Raw genomic sequence first — 17,500 nt, forward strand, 5'->3', positions numbered from 1 at the left:
CGGCCTGTTTGAGCACACATTTTCTGAAAAGTGGAGCAGGAAGAAGACGGAGAGGATGGACTTTTCTCATCATTGGGGGGGTTTGTAGACGGACTAGAGGAACATGGAGAAGAGGATTTTACAGAATATGTGACCTTTAAAACTTTACTAGAATCCTTCAATTTAATGTAGAGTCTGTGCTTTAAATTTGTCTTTTTTATATGCAGATGACACATTTATTGACTCTCAGTGTTTACTTCACGGTGGGTTTCTCACTCAGTGTTTGCTCCAGATCTCAGCCTGGACTTCATACAGAGCTTTACAGAGCTGCAGCAGTTTTCTGATTAATGTGATTTATTAATTACTCTGCAGAGAGGGACTGGAAGCTGTTTGTTACCTCAGGATTGATTTACAAAGGTCATGTGCAGTCAATGCGAGACTGATGAAGTGAACGTATCGTCTCCTCCTCCTCCACCTTGCCCCCCTCCTCACAGCCTCAGAGTCAGGACCCCTGTCACGCAGGCTAACAGGACAGAGGGGGAACATACTGAAGCAGCGCTCATCGTAACTTCCTGGAATATTTTTCCAACCATGTCTCTCTCTGCTTTTTCTGCCGTCTTTATTTTCTCCTCCTTCTCCTTTATCTTCTCCTCCTCCTCCTCCTCCTCCTCCACCTCCACCTCCTCCACGTTTACTTTGACCCCCTCCTCCTGTCTTTCAGGTGTGGTTGGGGGGGCGTCTGGAGCCTGTGTGCCGGGGTCTGGGGTGTTTTCTTCTGGGGTGATTTCTGCTTGGACTTCCTCCATGTCCTCTGCAGAGGTGGTGGTGTTACTGGGGGTACTGGTTGTTGTGGGCGGAGCTGCGGGTGGAGCTGTGGGTGGTGCTGTGGTGTCAAGCTGGATGTACATGTCAGTGGTTGCAGGAGGAGGAACGTGCGCCTCCTCTTCCTCCTTTATCTCCTCCTCTGGTTCCTCATCCAGCAGGATGACGGGTTCAGTCGTCGCAGGAATCTCTGTCACGTCTTCGTCCTCACCGTCGTCTACGTCGTCATCCATCTCGTCCAGTGTGTCGTCCACTGCAGAACGCAAAGACAGAATTCATAAGAACTTCTCAGGAGCAGGATGTAACTTCTTTAAAGGTCGACACGGTACAGATTCAGTATGAGAAACCACAACCTTGAAAACACCAGAACTAGAGACAGATTTGATGATGAGAAAAGAGGAAGTTAAACTGTCCAGAGCACCTTCAGGTACACTGATGACGTAGTTAAACTAGAGACCAGCTCTGGGGATCACAGGTAACCAGGGTAAGGATTCTAGACCAGGAATAATTTCAGGACGCGTAACGAGACTTTGTCCTACCACAGAGGTTGTTTTCACACTTCTGGAGGTTCTCAGGACACCTGGAGCACCAATCACCTTCAACGTACGGCCGCTCACCTTCATAATTCCCTCTGTAACACACACACACACACACACACACTCTCTCTGTTAGAGCAGTTCATTCTTCCATCTTGCAGTAAAACATTTAAATTTTTATTCAACACAACATGAGACATTAAAGTGAACACGTGTACACACTCAAGAGTCCACAAGGGGGAGCTCTTGTTCCAGCAGTGCAGCAGTGGTACTGATGGTTTCATACAGGTACCAGAGGGTTGTAGTCAAGACCACACTAACCCCAGACCAGAGTGGTAAGAGACTGAGACGAGACCGGGACCAAAAGTATCGATGAAAAAGGGGGCGTGTCACTCACATAGACTGTAACCCCGGGAAGGTCGCAGCCGTAACCGAGGGATAAAAATCAAACTACAAATGAAGTGAAGTCATTAGTTCTTTTAGAAACAGCCATTTTTGGTTTCACCCTGACTCGGTCTTGACTCGGTCTGGATCCCTAAATGACTTGGTCTTTTGTTAATAGTGTTACTGTGTGTTAATAGTGATACTGTGTGTTAATAGTGATACTGTGTGTTAATAGTGTTACTGTGTGTTAATAGTGATACTGTGTGTTAATAGTGATACTGTGTGTTTATAGTGTTACTGTGTGTTAATAGTGATACTGTGTGTTAATAGTGTTACTGTGTGTTAATAGTGATACTGTGTGTTTATAGTGTTACTGTGTGTTAATAGTGTTACTGTGTGTTAATAGTGATACTGTGTGTTAATAGTGATACTGTGTGTTAATAGTGTTACTGTGTGTTAATAGTGATACTGTGTGTTAATAGTGATACTGTGTGTTTATAGTGTTACTGTGTGTTAATAGTGATACTGTGTGTTAATAGTGATACTGTGTGTTTATAGTGTTACTGTGTGTTAATAGTGATACTGTGTGTTAATAGTGTTACTGTGTGTTAATAGTGATACTGTGTGTTTATAGTGATACTGTGTGTTAATAGTGATACTGTGTGTTAATAGTGTTACTGTGTGTTAATAGTGTTACTGTGTGTTTATAGTGATACTGTGTGTTAATAGTGATACTGTGTGTTAATAGTGTTACTGTGTGTTAATAGTGATACTGTGTGTTTATAGTGTTACTGTGTGTTAATGGTGATACTGTGTGTTAATAGTGTTACTGTGTGTTTATAGTGATACTGTGTGTTACTAGTGTTACTGTGTGTTAACGGTGATACTGTGTGTTAACAGTGATACTGTGTGTTACCAGTGTTACTGTGTGTTAATAGTGATACTGTGTGTTACCAGTGTTACTGTGTGTTAACAGTGATACTGTGTGTTACCAGTGTTACTGTGTGTTAATAGTGATACTGTGTGTTAATAGTGATACTGTGTGTTTATAGTGATACTGTGTGTTAATAGTGTTACTGTGTGTTAATAGTGATACTGTGTGTTAATAGTGATACTGTGTGTTAATAGTGATACTGTGTGTGTATAGTGATACTGTGTTTTAATAGTGATATAATAGTGATACTGTGTGTTACCAGTGTTACTGTGTGTTAATAGTGATACTGTGTGTTAATAGTGTTACTGTGTGTTTATAGTGATACTGTGTGTTACTAGTGTTGCTGTGTGTTAACGGTGATACTGTGTGTTACCAGTGTTACTGTGTGTTAATAGTGATACTGTGTGTTAATAGTGTTACTGTGTGTTAATAGTGATACTTTGTGTTACTAGTGTTACTGTGTGTTAATGGAGATACTGTGTGTTTATAGTGTTACTGTGTTAATAGTGATACTGTGTGTTAATAGTGATACTGTGTGTTTATAGTGTTACTGTGTGTTTATAGTGATACTGTGTGTTACTAGTGTTACTGTGTGTTAACGGTGATACTGTGTGTTAACAGTGATACTGTGTGTTACCAGTGTTACTGTGTGTTAATAGTGATACTGTGTGTTACCAGTGTTACTGTGTGTTAACAGTGATACTGTGTGTTACCAGTGTTACTGTGTGTTAATAGTGATACTGTGTGTTAATAGTGATACTGTGTGTTTATAGTGATACTGTGTGTTACTAGTGTTGCTGTGTGTTAACGGTGATACTGTGTGTTACCAGTGTTACTGTGTGTTAATAGTGATACTGTGTGTTAATAGTGTTACTGTGTGTTAATAGTGATACTTTGTGTTACTAGTGTTACTGTGTGTTAATGGAGATACTGTGTGTTTATAGTGTTACTGTGTTAATAGTGATACTGTGTGTTAATAGTGATACTGTGTGTTTATAGTGTTACTGTGTGTTTATAGTGATACTTTGTGTTAATAGTGATACTGTGTGTTAATAGTGTTACTGTGTGTTTATAGTGTTACTGTGTGTTTATAGTGATACTGTGTGTTTATAGTGATACTGTGTGTTAATAGTGTTACTGTGTGTTTATAGTGATACTGTGTGTTAATAGTGATACTGTGTTTTAATAGTGATATAATAGTGATACTGTGTGTTAATAGTGTTACTGTGTGTTAATAGTGTTACTGTGTGTTAATAGTGATACTGTGTGTTAACAGTGATACTGTGTGTTAATAGTGATACTGTGTGTTAATAGTGTTACTGTGTGTTAATAGTGATACTGTGTGTTAACAGTGATACTGTGTGTTAATAGTGATACTGTGTGTTAAGTGTTACTGTGTTAATAGTGATACTGTGTGTTAACAGTGATACTGTGTGTTAATAGTGATACTGTGTGTTAATAGTGTTACTGTGTTAATAGTGACACTGTGTGTTAATAGTGTTACTGTGTGTTAATAGTGATACTGTGTGTTAACAGTGATACTGTGTGTTAATAGTGATACTGTGTGTTAATAGTGTTACTGTGTTAATAGTGATACTGTGTGTTAACAGTGATACTGTGTGTTAATAGTGATACTGTGTGTTAATAGTGTTACTGTGTTAATAGTGATACTGTGTGTTAATAGTGTTACTGTGTGTTAATAGTGATACTGTGTGTTAATAGTGATACTGTGTGTTAATAGTGTTACTGTGTGTTAACAGTGATACTGTGTGTTAATAGTGATACTGTGTGTTAATAGTGTTACTGTGTTAATAGTGTTACTGTGTGTTAATAGTGTTACTGTGTGTTTATAGTGATACTGTGTGTTAAGGGAGTTACTGTGTGTTAATAGTGATACTGTGTGTTAATAGTGATACTGTGTGTTAATAGTGTTACTGTGTGTTAATAGTGATACTGTGTGTTAACAGTGATACTGTGTGTTAATAGAGTTACTGTGTGTTAATAGTGTTACTGTTTTAATAGTGATACTGTGTGTTAATAGAGTTACTGTGTGTTAACAGTGATACTGTGTGTTAAGAGAGTTACTGTGTGTTAATAGTGATACTGTGTGTTAATAGTGTTACTGTGTTAATAGTGATACTGTGTGTTAATAGTGATACTAACGCGGGGTAGTAGTTGCAGACGAGGAAGTTGGTTCTCCCCCAGTTCAGACCCTCCATGTCAGTACAGACATGCACAGCACAGCCCACTCTGTGTGTGTCCGCCCACACCATCTGTAACACACACACACACACACACACACACACACACACACAGGTCAGATCCAGCTCAGAGATACGTGTGTGTGTGAGTGTGTTTAGGTGTGTGTCTGACCTGCGTGTAGTGTCCACACATCTTGTCCTCGTCACAGCTGTTGTTGTTGAAGTCGTAGCTCAGGTTCTCTGCAGGAATCGATGACATAACCACACATTAGATAACGTTGGTGTGTGTCTCTTATGTTTGATTATTTCTGAAGCACTTGTTCTGTGAAACATGGTCCTGAAGAGGAGAGCTTTTAAAGTTTCATTAAATAAAAGTCTTCAGAATTACTCCAGTTGTTGTTTTTATATAGCTGGTGTTACCATGGAAACATGACATTAAACTGGATTAAACTGGAGGCTCAGGTCATAACATCATATGATGTTTTACGTAATCCCGGCTGAATTATTTGTTTTTTTTATTGTTTGACTTGTTTTGGTGTCCTGAAGTCAGAATCATGAAACACACCTCTAACGTTACATAACCTTTAATGACTCCACATCAAACAACAAAGACGCAGTGTTCAGAGAAGGTAAACGTCAGAGGAGTTTATTTAAAGGAGCAGTATGTAACTCTGACCCCTGGGTACTGCAGTCCACTAACGAGGGTTTTTGCGATGGCAGCGTCTCGTTCAGTGTTTTCTGCACTCAGCATCATCAGCACTAAAACGCACTCGGCTTCAGCTGTTTTGTCGCTGTAGTTTAAAGTTCAACTTTTGGAACCCCGCCTGTTTGTCAGTGTCACGTCTCCCTTACTGACCAATCAAAATCCAAAAGGGGCGGGACTTCTGATATCAACTCTGTCAACAACTGCGGCAGAGAAGAAACTAGTTTGACTGTTTTTTTGGAGGGTATGATTTGAGGACTAGATCTGCTTCTAATGTCAGGACACCATTCATTTACATCATTTCAAGTTTTGATATTTCCTTGAATAAAGGAGAATATGAAGCACACGGCGCTACAGACCTAACGCTCAATACAGAGGGGGGTTAAAGGTTATCTTTCGTAACCAAGCAACAGTTGGCACCTATGAGAAGGGCTCTGTAACTGAGGTTGTGAGTCCTGCCAGCCCAAAACTCACCCAGAAACCATTCCTCCAGAGACTCTCGGAGGTCCAGAGGTTTGGTCCCGGCGTACAGGTTCTCTCCGGTCTCCTCCAGGTCAGGGTTGTGGTTCCAGACACATTTAGCAGCATAGCCTTCTGCTATCACCTTCAGACTGGGGTCCCATTTCTGCAGAGGAACCAAAACGTCATGATTAAAAAGAATTGACTTTGAACGTCCAGAAGTGTGGAGCAGAGGTTCTCGACTGGTGCAGTCTGAGGACCAACCAGGACCCGCATGCCTGATATGTTTCAACCAATCAGATTGATGTAATCAGACCATACAAGAGTGTCAGAGAGCAAATAGAATGAACGTTACAAACAGATAAAAAAATCCCACCACAGACTTTTGACACCAGAGACCGGACCCTAACCCGAGCCCTGACCCACCAGTTGAGAACCGCTGACGTAAAAGACTAGACTACAAGAAAACATTTCTCAGATGAAAAATGACCCAACAACACAAAGACGGCCGAGTTCAAAGACTGAATCAGCTGAGGCGACACAAATCAAACATCTGGTCACAAATAACCTTCAGCCTCATTAGAACAGAAACACAAGACTTATATTTAATAATTCATCCCACCACAACGTCCTGGAAGAGAACAGAGAGCCACAGCTTTCTCTACAGGCTGTAAACTGAGGGAGAACATGAGGAGCAGTGACTGTGATCAGTGTTGTTAGCATGCTTTTGATTGTTACTAAGCACTAAACATGGTCCTGACTTTCCTCTGTAGGGGACCAATGAAAACACGGCCCCAGCTGTTGAGAACCACAAAGGTTCAGCAGGTATTTAGTCCGAGTCTGAAAAGTCAAAACAAATTGAAAACAGATTGATTGATAGTTTTTTATCTAGCTAATAATCTCCATTTTCATAACCATAAGCAACACATGTAATTATGAAGGATCAAGCCGTCCTTTTTTTTGATTTGGACTTGTTCCAAACCCCCAAACTGAGAGACCCGAACGGCAAAGCTCGTAAGAGAGTAAACATCCCAGTGTTTAATGAAATGCAGCTCTTGTGGCTCGATATGATAGGCAGGAATGAAGAATGTGAATCATAAAAAATGGCCTCAGAGATAAACTTTATTAAAACTGAACAGGAGAAACAAACAGGGACGTTTATTAAAACATAACGACCTGTGAGGTGGACACCTGACACAGGTTGGAGTTCTTGAGTTAAAGAATGATTTTATCCAACACTTTGTAACAGTTTATATTCATGCTGTTTTGTCCTTTTCACCTTAAAGGAGCTTTAAAGGAGACATATCCTCCTCTTCTTCTTCTTCTTCTTCAATATAAATAAGTCTCAGAGCTCCTCTTCAACATGTGTGTGAAGTTTCTTGTTCTAAATCCACTCTGATCCTGTATTTGATCATGTCTATAAACCCCTCTATTTCAGCCCTGCTCAGAACAGGCTGTTTCTGTGTCTGTACCTTTAAATATGTAAATGAGCTGTGTCTGACCACGCCCCCTCTCTGGAAGGGCTTGGGTGTACTCGGTCTTTCTCGCTCCATGTCCTATTGTTTACGGTGAGAAGGCAGACTCAGAGGGCAGAACAAACACCTAGCTGTGGGAGGAGTCACCCACCTGGGGGAGGGGCTACTGCCCTTTGTGATGTCATGTTTGAGCACACATTATCTGAAAAGTGGAGCAGGCAGAAGACGGAGAGGATGGACTTTTCTCATCACTGGGGGGTTTGTAAGCGTCTTTGAGTATTTAGAAAAGCGCTATATGAATCTAATTTATTATAATTTATTATAGAGAAACATGGGGAAGTGGATTTAGTTTAATATGAGAACTTTAAATGAGTTTGATGGTTTTATTGTTCTGCTCGTTGTGATTTATTGTCGTTTTAAATCTTGTAAATTTCTCTCTCACTGAGCTTCAGGACCCTTTTTATGATATTGTTATTAATGTTACATAACATGTTTCATGTGTCGTGTTATAAGAGCGACCTCAGATATCTGACTTCTGCTGAGTCAGCCACTTTTTCTGATGACAAACGTCAGGATGGAAGTTTGACATCTGACTTTATTTAAGGATTATTTTTCTGTCTTTATTGGAGAGATAGGACAGTCGGCAGAGTCGGAAATCAGAGAGAGAGAGGGAGAGAGAGTGGGGAATAATGCGGGAAAACGAGCCACAGGTCGGAATCGAACCTTGGCCGCCCACCTGGAGGACTACAGTCTCTGTACAAGGGGCGTGTCCACTAACCACTGCTGTGTGTGTGTGTGTGTGTGTGTGTGTGTGTGTGTGTTGATGTTGATGTTTCACCATGACCACGTACATGACCCCAAAGTCAAAACACAGACCAGATGTTGAGAGAGCCTGGAGAGAGGGAGGAATGTGGAGGAGACCCCTGACTATTGTTTGTGTTGTGTGTCATCACTGGACAAATAAACATTCACACACACACACACACACACATACACACACACACAGTGGAGAGAGGGTCCTGTTGATGTAGAATCGGCCTCAGATTCAGATGGACAGTTTCTTATTCTCTCACCGTCCTCAGTCATCACACTGTACTTTAGGTCTTTGAGTAAACGCGTCCACATTTATATATTTTATGTGAAGCTTCAACCTGGACTGACGCACAGAATCAGCCCAACAACAGTCCAACACAACATGAGGTGTTATCAACGCATTACTAAGTAATTTCACTACTACATTGAACCGGGTTTGGTCCCATTGAGATCAAGAAACTGGTTTCCAGGGGCGAGACGGTCAGCAGCACAAACACAAAGTTACAGACGGAGACAAAGTGTGATTTATAAAACACTAAACTGTGCATTAAAAGAGAAAAAAATGAGTTTAATCTGAGAATCATAGTTCAACCAGTCGAGCTCAAAGCATTGATCTGCTCCCAGGTCTTTGATTAGGAGTTTAAAAACATTCAAGGACACCTGATCCTTATCTTTCAAGTCATTCTGCAGCAGATTCCAGGCTGAGGGTGCAGCATGCCCAACAGACCGCTACCCACTTCAATTCAATTAAAAAAACTTTATTTGTCCCCAATTCAAAGACACACAGAGCAGTAAATGAACCACAGAGCAGGTAGATGAAACATTTTAACCTAAAATATAAAGTGTCAATTTAAATACTTAACTTAAAATACAAAATATAAAAAGAGTAGATATGAGTGGACAGTGATCGGACTGACAGATGTAAACAGAGCTATGTGCAGTAACGGAGAAATAAATATAAATATACAGAGCTATGTGCAGTAAAGGAGAAATAAATATAAATATACAGAGCTATGTGCAGTAACGGAGAAATAAATATAAATATACAGAGCTATGTGCAGTAAAGGAGAAATAAATATAAATATACAGAGCTATGTGCAGTAACGGAGAAATAAATATAAATATACAGAGCTATGTGCAGTAAAGGAGAAATAAATATAAATATACAGAGCTATGTGCAGTAAAGGAGAAATAAATATAAATATACAGAGCTATGTGCAGTAACGGAGAAATAAATATAAATATACAGAGCTATGTGCAGTAAAGGAGAAATAAATATAAATATACAGAGCTATGTGCAGTAAAGGAGAAATAAATATAAATATACAGAGCTATGTGCAGTAAAGGAGAAATAAATATAAATATACAGAGCTATGTGCAGTAACGGAGAAATAAATATAAATATACAGAGCTATGTGCAGTAAAGGAGAAATAAATATAAATATACAGAGCTATGTGCAGTAAAGGAGAAATAAATATAAATATACAGAGCTATGTGCAGTAACGGAGAAATAAATATAAATATACAGAGCTATGTGCAGTAAAGGAGAAATAAATATAAATATACAGAGCTATGTGCAGTAAAGGAGAAATAAATATAAATATACAGAGCTATGTGCAGTAAAGGAGAAATAAATATAAATATACAGAGCTATGTGCAGTAACGGAGAAATAAATATAAATATACAGAGCTATGTGCAAGTAAGCAAACACTAAATGATAAGTTATAATGTGAATAATGGAACAACAGAACTAATATAATATAACTATAAAGGTAAATACTGAAATGAATAAAGTGACTGTAGTGCAGTGATGGATAAGAACAGGAATAAAGTAACCAGAGCTGTATGAAGACTGATATAAAGTGATGTAGTGAGGCTGTTTCAGGTCCTGAGACACCAACACTATCAGTGTGATCGATTTAATCACCAGAAACAAGAAACTAAGTTTACAGTGAACGCGTGGCAGCCATGTTGGATTTTAGCTCGGGCAACTGAGTGTCCAAGTCTGAATTCTGACTTCAGGGGGGCGAGCCTGATAACTCATCATTCTGACAGATCAAATGGGACACACCATTTATTCAACGACAGGCTTGCGTCCACCTGGACTCCACAAACTGGTTTCTCATCTTTGGACTGGTTTCTAATATTCACATATTTAATGTGTCTATATGAAGTGGTTAGACTGGTTTATCTGAGCTGGTTAGACTGGTTTATCTCAGCTGGTTGGACTGGTATGTTAAAACTGGTTGGACTGGTATGTTAAAGCTGGTTAGACTGGTTTATCTCAGCTGGTTGGACTGGTATGTTAAAACTGGTTGGACTGGTTTGATAAAGCTGGTTGGACTGGTTTATCTCAGCTGGTTGGACTGGTTTATCTGAGCTGGTTGGACTGGTATGTTAAAGCTGGTTAGACTGGTTTGATAAAGCTGGTTGGACTTGTATGTTAAAGCTGGTTGGACTGGTTTGATAAAGCTGGTTGGACTGGTATGTTAAAGCTGGTTGGACTGGTTTGATAAAGCTGGTTGGACTGGTATGTTAAAGCTGGTTGGACTGGTTTGATAAAGCTGGTTGGACTGGTATGTTAAAGCTGGTTGGACTGGTATGTTAAAGCTGGTTAGACTGGTTTATCTGAGCTGGTTAGAATGGTTTATCTGAGCTGGTTAGACTGGTTTATCTGAGCTGGTTAGACTGGTTTATCTGAGCTGGTTGGACTGGTTTATCTGAGCTGGTTGGACTGGTATGTTGAAGCTGGTTGGACTGGTTTGATAAAGCTGGTTGGACTGGTTTGATAAAGCTGGTTGGTCTGGTTTGATAAAGCTGGTTGGACTGGTTTGATAAAACTGGTTGGACCGGTTTGATAAAACTGGTTGGACTGGTATGTTAACGCTGGTTGAACCGGTTTGATAAAGCTGGTTGGACTGGTTTGATAAAGCTGGTTGGACCGGTTTGATAAAGCTGGTTAGACTGGTTTATCTGAGCTGGTTAGAATGGTTTATCTGAGCTGGTTAGACTGGTTTATCTGAGCTGGTTAGAATGGTTTATCTGAGCTGGTTAGACTGGTTTATCTGAGCTGGTTAGACTGGTTTATCTGAGCTGGTTGGACTGGTTTATCTGAGCTGGTTGGACTGGTATGTTAAAGCTGGTTGGACTGGTTTGATAAAGCTGGTTGGACTGGTTTGATAAAGCTGGTTGAACCGGTTTCATAAAGCTGGTTGGACTGGTTTGATAAAGCTGGTTGGACCGGTTTGATAAAGCTGGTTGGACTGGTTTGATAAAACTGGTTGGACCGGTTTGATAAAGCTGGTTGGACTGGTTTGATAAAACTGGTTGGACCGGTTTGATAAAGATGGTTGGACTGGTTTGATAAAGCTGGTTGGACTGGTTTGATAAAGCTGGTTGGACTGGTTTGATAAAGCTGGTTGGACTGGTTTGATAAAGCTGGTTGGACCGGTTTGATAAAGCTGGTTGGACCGGTTTGATAAAGCTGGTTGGACTGGTTTGATAAAGCTGGTTGGACCGGTTTGATAAAGCTGGTTGGACTGGTTTGATAAAACTGGTTGGACCGGTTTGATAAAGCTGGTTGGACTGGTTTATCTGAGCTGGTTAGACTGGTTTATCTGAGCTGGTTGGACTGGTTTATCTGAGCTGGTTGGACTGGTATGTTAAAGCTGGTTGGACCGGTTTGATAAAGCTGGTTGGACTGGTTTATCTGAGCTGGTTGGACTGGTATGTTAAAGCTGGTTGGACTGGTTTGATAAAGCTGGTTGGACTGGTATGTTAAAGCTGGTTGGACTGGTTTGATAAAGCTGGTTGGACCGGTTTGATAAAGCTGGTTGGACCAGTTTGATAAAGCTGGTTGGACCGGTTTGATAAAGCTGGTTGGACTGGTTTATCTGAGCTGGTTAGACTGGTTTATCTGAGCTGGTTAGACTGGTTTATCTGAGCTGGTTGGACTGGTATGTTAAAGCTGGTTGGACTGGTATGTTAAAGCTGGTTGGACTGGTTTGATAAAGCTGGTTGGACTGGTTTGATAAAGCTGGTTGGACTGGTTTGATAAAGCTGGTTGGACTGGTTTGATAAAGCTGGTTGGACTGGTTTATCTGAGCTGGTTAGACACTTTGAAACACACACACTTTGATACACACACTTTGATACACACACTTTGATACACAGACTTTGATACACACACACTTTGATACACACACTTTGATAAACACACTTTGATACACACACTTTGATACACACACTTTGATACACACACTTTGATAAACACACTTTGATACACACACTTTGATACACACACTTTGATACACACACTTTGATACACACACTTTGATACACACACACTTTGATACACACACTTTGATACACACACTTTGATACACACACACTTTGATACACACACTTTGATACACACACACTTTGATACACACACTTTGATACACACACTTTGATACACACACACTTTGATACACACACTTTGATACACACACTTTGATACACACACACTTTGATACACACACACTTTGATACACACACTTTGATACACGCACACTTTGATACACACACTTTGATACACACACTTTGATACACACACACTTTGATACACACACTTTGATACACACACTTTGATACACACACACTTTGATACACACACTTTGATACACACACACTTTGATACACACACTTTGATACACACACTTTGATAAACACACTTTGATACACACACTTTGATAAACACACTTTGATACACACACTTTGATACACACACTTTGATACACACACACTTTGATACACACACTTTGATAAACACACTTTGATACACACACTTTGATACACACACTTTGATACACACACTTTGATACACACACTTTGATACACACACACTTTGATACACACACTTTGATACACACACTTTGATACACACACACTTTGATACACACACTTTGATATACACACACTTTGATATACACACACTTTGATACACACACTTTGATACACACACACTTTGATACACACACTTTGATACACACACTTTGATACACACACACTTTGATACACACACTTTGATACACACACACTTTGATATACACACACTTTGATACACACACACTTTGATATACACACACTTTGATACACACACACTTTGATATACACACTTTGATACACACACACTTTGATACACACACTTTGATACACACACACTTTGATACACACACACTTTGATACACACACACTTTGATACACACACTTTGATACACACACTTTGATACACACACACTTTGATACACAGACTTTGATACACACACTTTGATACACACACACTTTGATACACACACACTTTGATACACACACTTTGATACACACACACTTTGATACACACACACTTTGATACACAGACTTTGATACACACACTTTGATACACACACTTTGATACACACACTTTGATACACACACTTTGATACACACACACTTTGATACACACACACTTTGATACACACACTTTGATACACACAGACTTTGATACACACACACTTTGATACACACACTTTGATACACACACTTTGATACACACACACTTTGATACACACACTTTGATACACACACTTTGATACACACACTTTGATACACACACTTTGATACACACACTTTGATACACACACACTTTGATACACACACTTTGATACACACACTTTGATACACACACACTTTGATACACACACACTTTGATACACACACTTTGATACACACACACTTTGATACACACACACTTTGATACACACACTTTGATACACACACACTTTGATACACACACTTTGATACACACACACTTTGATACACACACACTTTGATACACACACTTTGATACACACACACTTTGATACACACACACTTTGATACACACACACTTTGATACACACACACTTTGATACACAGACTTTGATACACACACACTTTGATACACACAGACTTTGATACACACACACTTTGATACACACACACTTTAATATACACACTTTGATACACACACTTTGATACACACAGACTTTGATACACACACTTTGATACACACACACTTTGATACACACACACTTTGATACACACACACTTTGATACACACACTTTGATACACACACACTTTAATACACACACACTTTGATACACACACACTTTAATATACACACTTTGATACACACACTTTGATACACACACACTTTGATACACACACTTTGATACACACACTTTGATACACACACACTTTAATACACACACACTTTGATACACACACTTTGATACACACACACTTTGATATACACACTTTGATACACACACTTTGATACACACACACTTTGATATACACACTTTGATACACACACACTTTGATACACACACACTTTGATACACACACACTTTGATATACACACTTTGATACACACACACTTTAATACACACACACTTTGATACACACACACTTTGATACACACACACTTTGATACACACACTTTGATACACATACTTTGATACACACACACTTTGATACACACACACTTTGATACACACACTTTGATACACACACACTTTAATACACACACACTTTGATACACACACTTTAATACACAGACTTTGATACACACACACTTTGATACACACACACTTTGATACACACACTTTGATACACACACTTTGATACACACACTTTGATACACACACACTTTAATACACAGACTTTGATACACACACACTTTGATACACACACACTTTGATACACACACACTTTGATACACACACACTTTGATACACACACTTTGATACACAGACTTTGATACACACACACTTTGATACACACACTTTGATACACACACTTTGATACACACACTTTGATACACACACACTTTGATACACACACACTTTGATACACACACACTTTGATACACACACACTTTGATACACACACTTTGATACACACACACTTTGATACACACACACTTTGATACACACACTTTGATACACACACACTTTGATACACAGACTTTGATACACACACTTTGATACACACACTTTGATACACACACACTTTGATACACACACTTTGATACACACACTTTGATACACACACACTTTGATACACACACTTTGATACACACACACTTTGATACACACACACTTTGATACACACACACTTTGATACACACACTTTGATACACACACTTTGATACACACACACTTTGATACACACACTTTGATACACACACTTTGATACACACACTTTGATACACACACACTTTGATACACACACTTTGATACACACACTTTGATACACACACACTTTGATACACACACTTTGATACACACACTTTGATACACACACACTTTGATACACACACTTTGATACACACACACTTTGATACACACACACTTTGATACACACACTTTGATACACACACACTTTGATACACACACTTTGATACACACACTTTGATACACACACACTTTGATACACACACTTTGATACACACACACTTTTATACACACACTTTGATACACACACACTTTGATACACACACTTTGATACACACACACTTTGATACACACACACTTTGATACACACACTTTGATACACACACACTTTGATACACACACTTTGATACACACACTTTGATACACACACTTTGATACACACACTTTGATACACACACACTTTGATACACACACTTTGATACACACACACTTTGATACACACACTTTGATACACACACACTTTGATACACACACACTTTGATACACACACACTTTGATACACACACTTTGATACACACACTTTGATACACACACTTTGATACACACACTTTGATACACACACTTTGATATACACACACTTTGATACACACACACTTTGATACACACACTTTGATACACACACTTTGATACACACACACTTTGATACACACACACTTTGATACACACACTTTGATACACACACACTTTGATACACACACTTTGATACACACACACTTTGATATACACACACTTTGATACACACACACTTTGATACACAGACTTTGATACACACACTTTGATACACACACTTTGATACACACACACTTTGATACACACACTTTGATACACACACACTTTGATATACACACACTTTGATACACACACTTTGATACACACACTTTGATACACACACTTTGATACACACACTTTGATACACACACACTTTGATACACACACTTTGATACACACACACTTTGATACACACACTTTGATACACACACTTTGATACACACACTTTGATACACACACACTTTGATACACACACTTTGATACACACACACTTTGATACACACACACTTTGATACACACACTTTGATACACACACACTTTGATATACACACACTTTGATACACACACACTTTGATACACACACTTTGATACACACACACTTTGATACACACACACTTTGATACACACACACTTTGATACACACACTTTGATACACACACACTTTGATACACACACACTTTGATACACACACACTTTGATACACAGACTTTGATACACACACACTTTGATACACACACTTTGATACACACACACTTTGATACACACACACTTTGATACACACACTTTGATACACACACACTTTGATATACACACACTTTGATACACACACTTTTATACACACACACTTTGATACACACACTTTGATACACACACACTTTGATACACACACTTTGATACACACACACTTTGATACACACACACTTTGATACACAGACTTTGATACACACACTTTGATACACACACACTTTGATACACACACTTTGATATACACACTTTGATACACACACTTTGATACACACACACTTTGATACACACACACTTTGATACACACACTTTGATATACACACTTTGATACACACACTTTGATACACACACACTTTGATACACACACACTTTGATACACACACTTTGATACACACACTTTGATATACACACACTTTGATACACACACTTTGATACACACACACTTTGATACACACACACTTTGATACACACACTTTGATACACACACACTTTGATATACACACACTTTGATACACACACTTTTATACACACACACTTTGATACACACACTTTGATACACACACACTTTGATACACACACTTTGATACACACACACTTTGA

At 39.1% G+C, this 17,500-nt stretch overlaps 1 protein-coding gene across 1 annotated transcript in view; it reads right to left on the reverse strand.

Annotated features, from left to right (window-relative positions):
• The window catches only part of LOC132960624 (peptidase inhibitor 16-like), a 29,177-nt gene that overhangs the window by 1,589 nt on the left and 10,088 nt on the right, over positions 1-17,500 (reverse strand). Inside the window, exons 2-6 of the mRNA XM_061033227.1 lie at positions 6,034-6,184; positions 5,029-5,096; positions 4,819-4,928; positions 1,341-1,432; positions 1-1,054 (exon numbers count right to left, since the gene is read on the reverse strand). The exon at positions 1-1,054 is cut by the window's left edge and continues 1,589 nt beyond it. Of these exons, the coding sequence (XP_060889210.1) occupies positions 468-1,054; positions 1,341-1,432; positions 4,819-4,928; positions 5,029-5,096; positions 6,034-6,184 (1,008 nt within the window). The 3' untranslated portion in view covers positions 1-467. The remainder of the gene's footprint in view (positions 1,055-1,340; positions 1,433-4,818; positions 4,929-5,028; positions 5,097-6,033; positions 6,185-17,500) is intronic.

This window comes from Labrus mixtus, unplaced genomic scaffold, assembly GCF_963584025.1.
Source record: "Labrus mixtus unplaced genomic scaffold, fLabMix1.1 SCAFFOLD_90, whole genome shotgun sequence".
Lineage (NCBI taxonomy): Eukaryota > Metazoa > Chordata > Actinopteri > Labriformes > Labridae > Labrus > Labrus mixtus.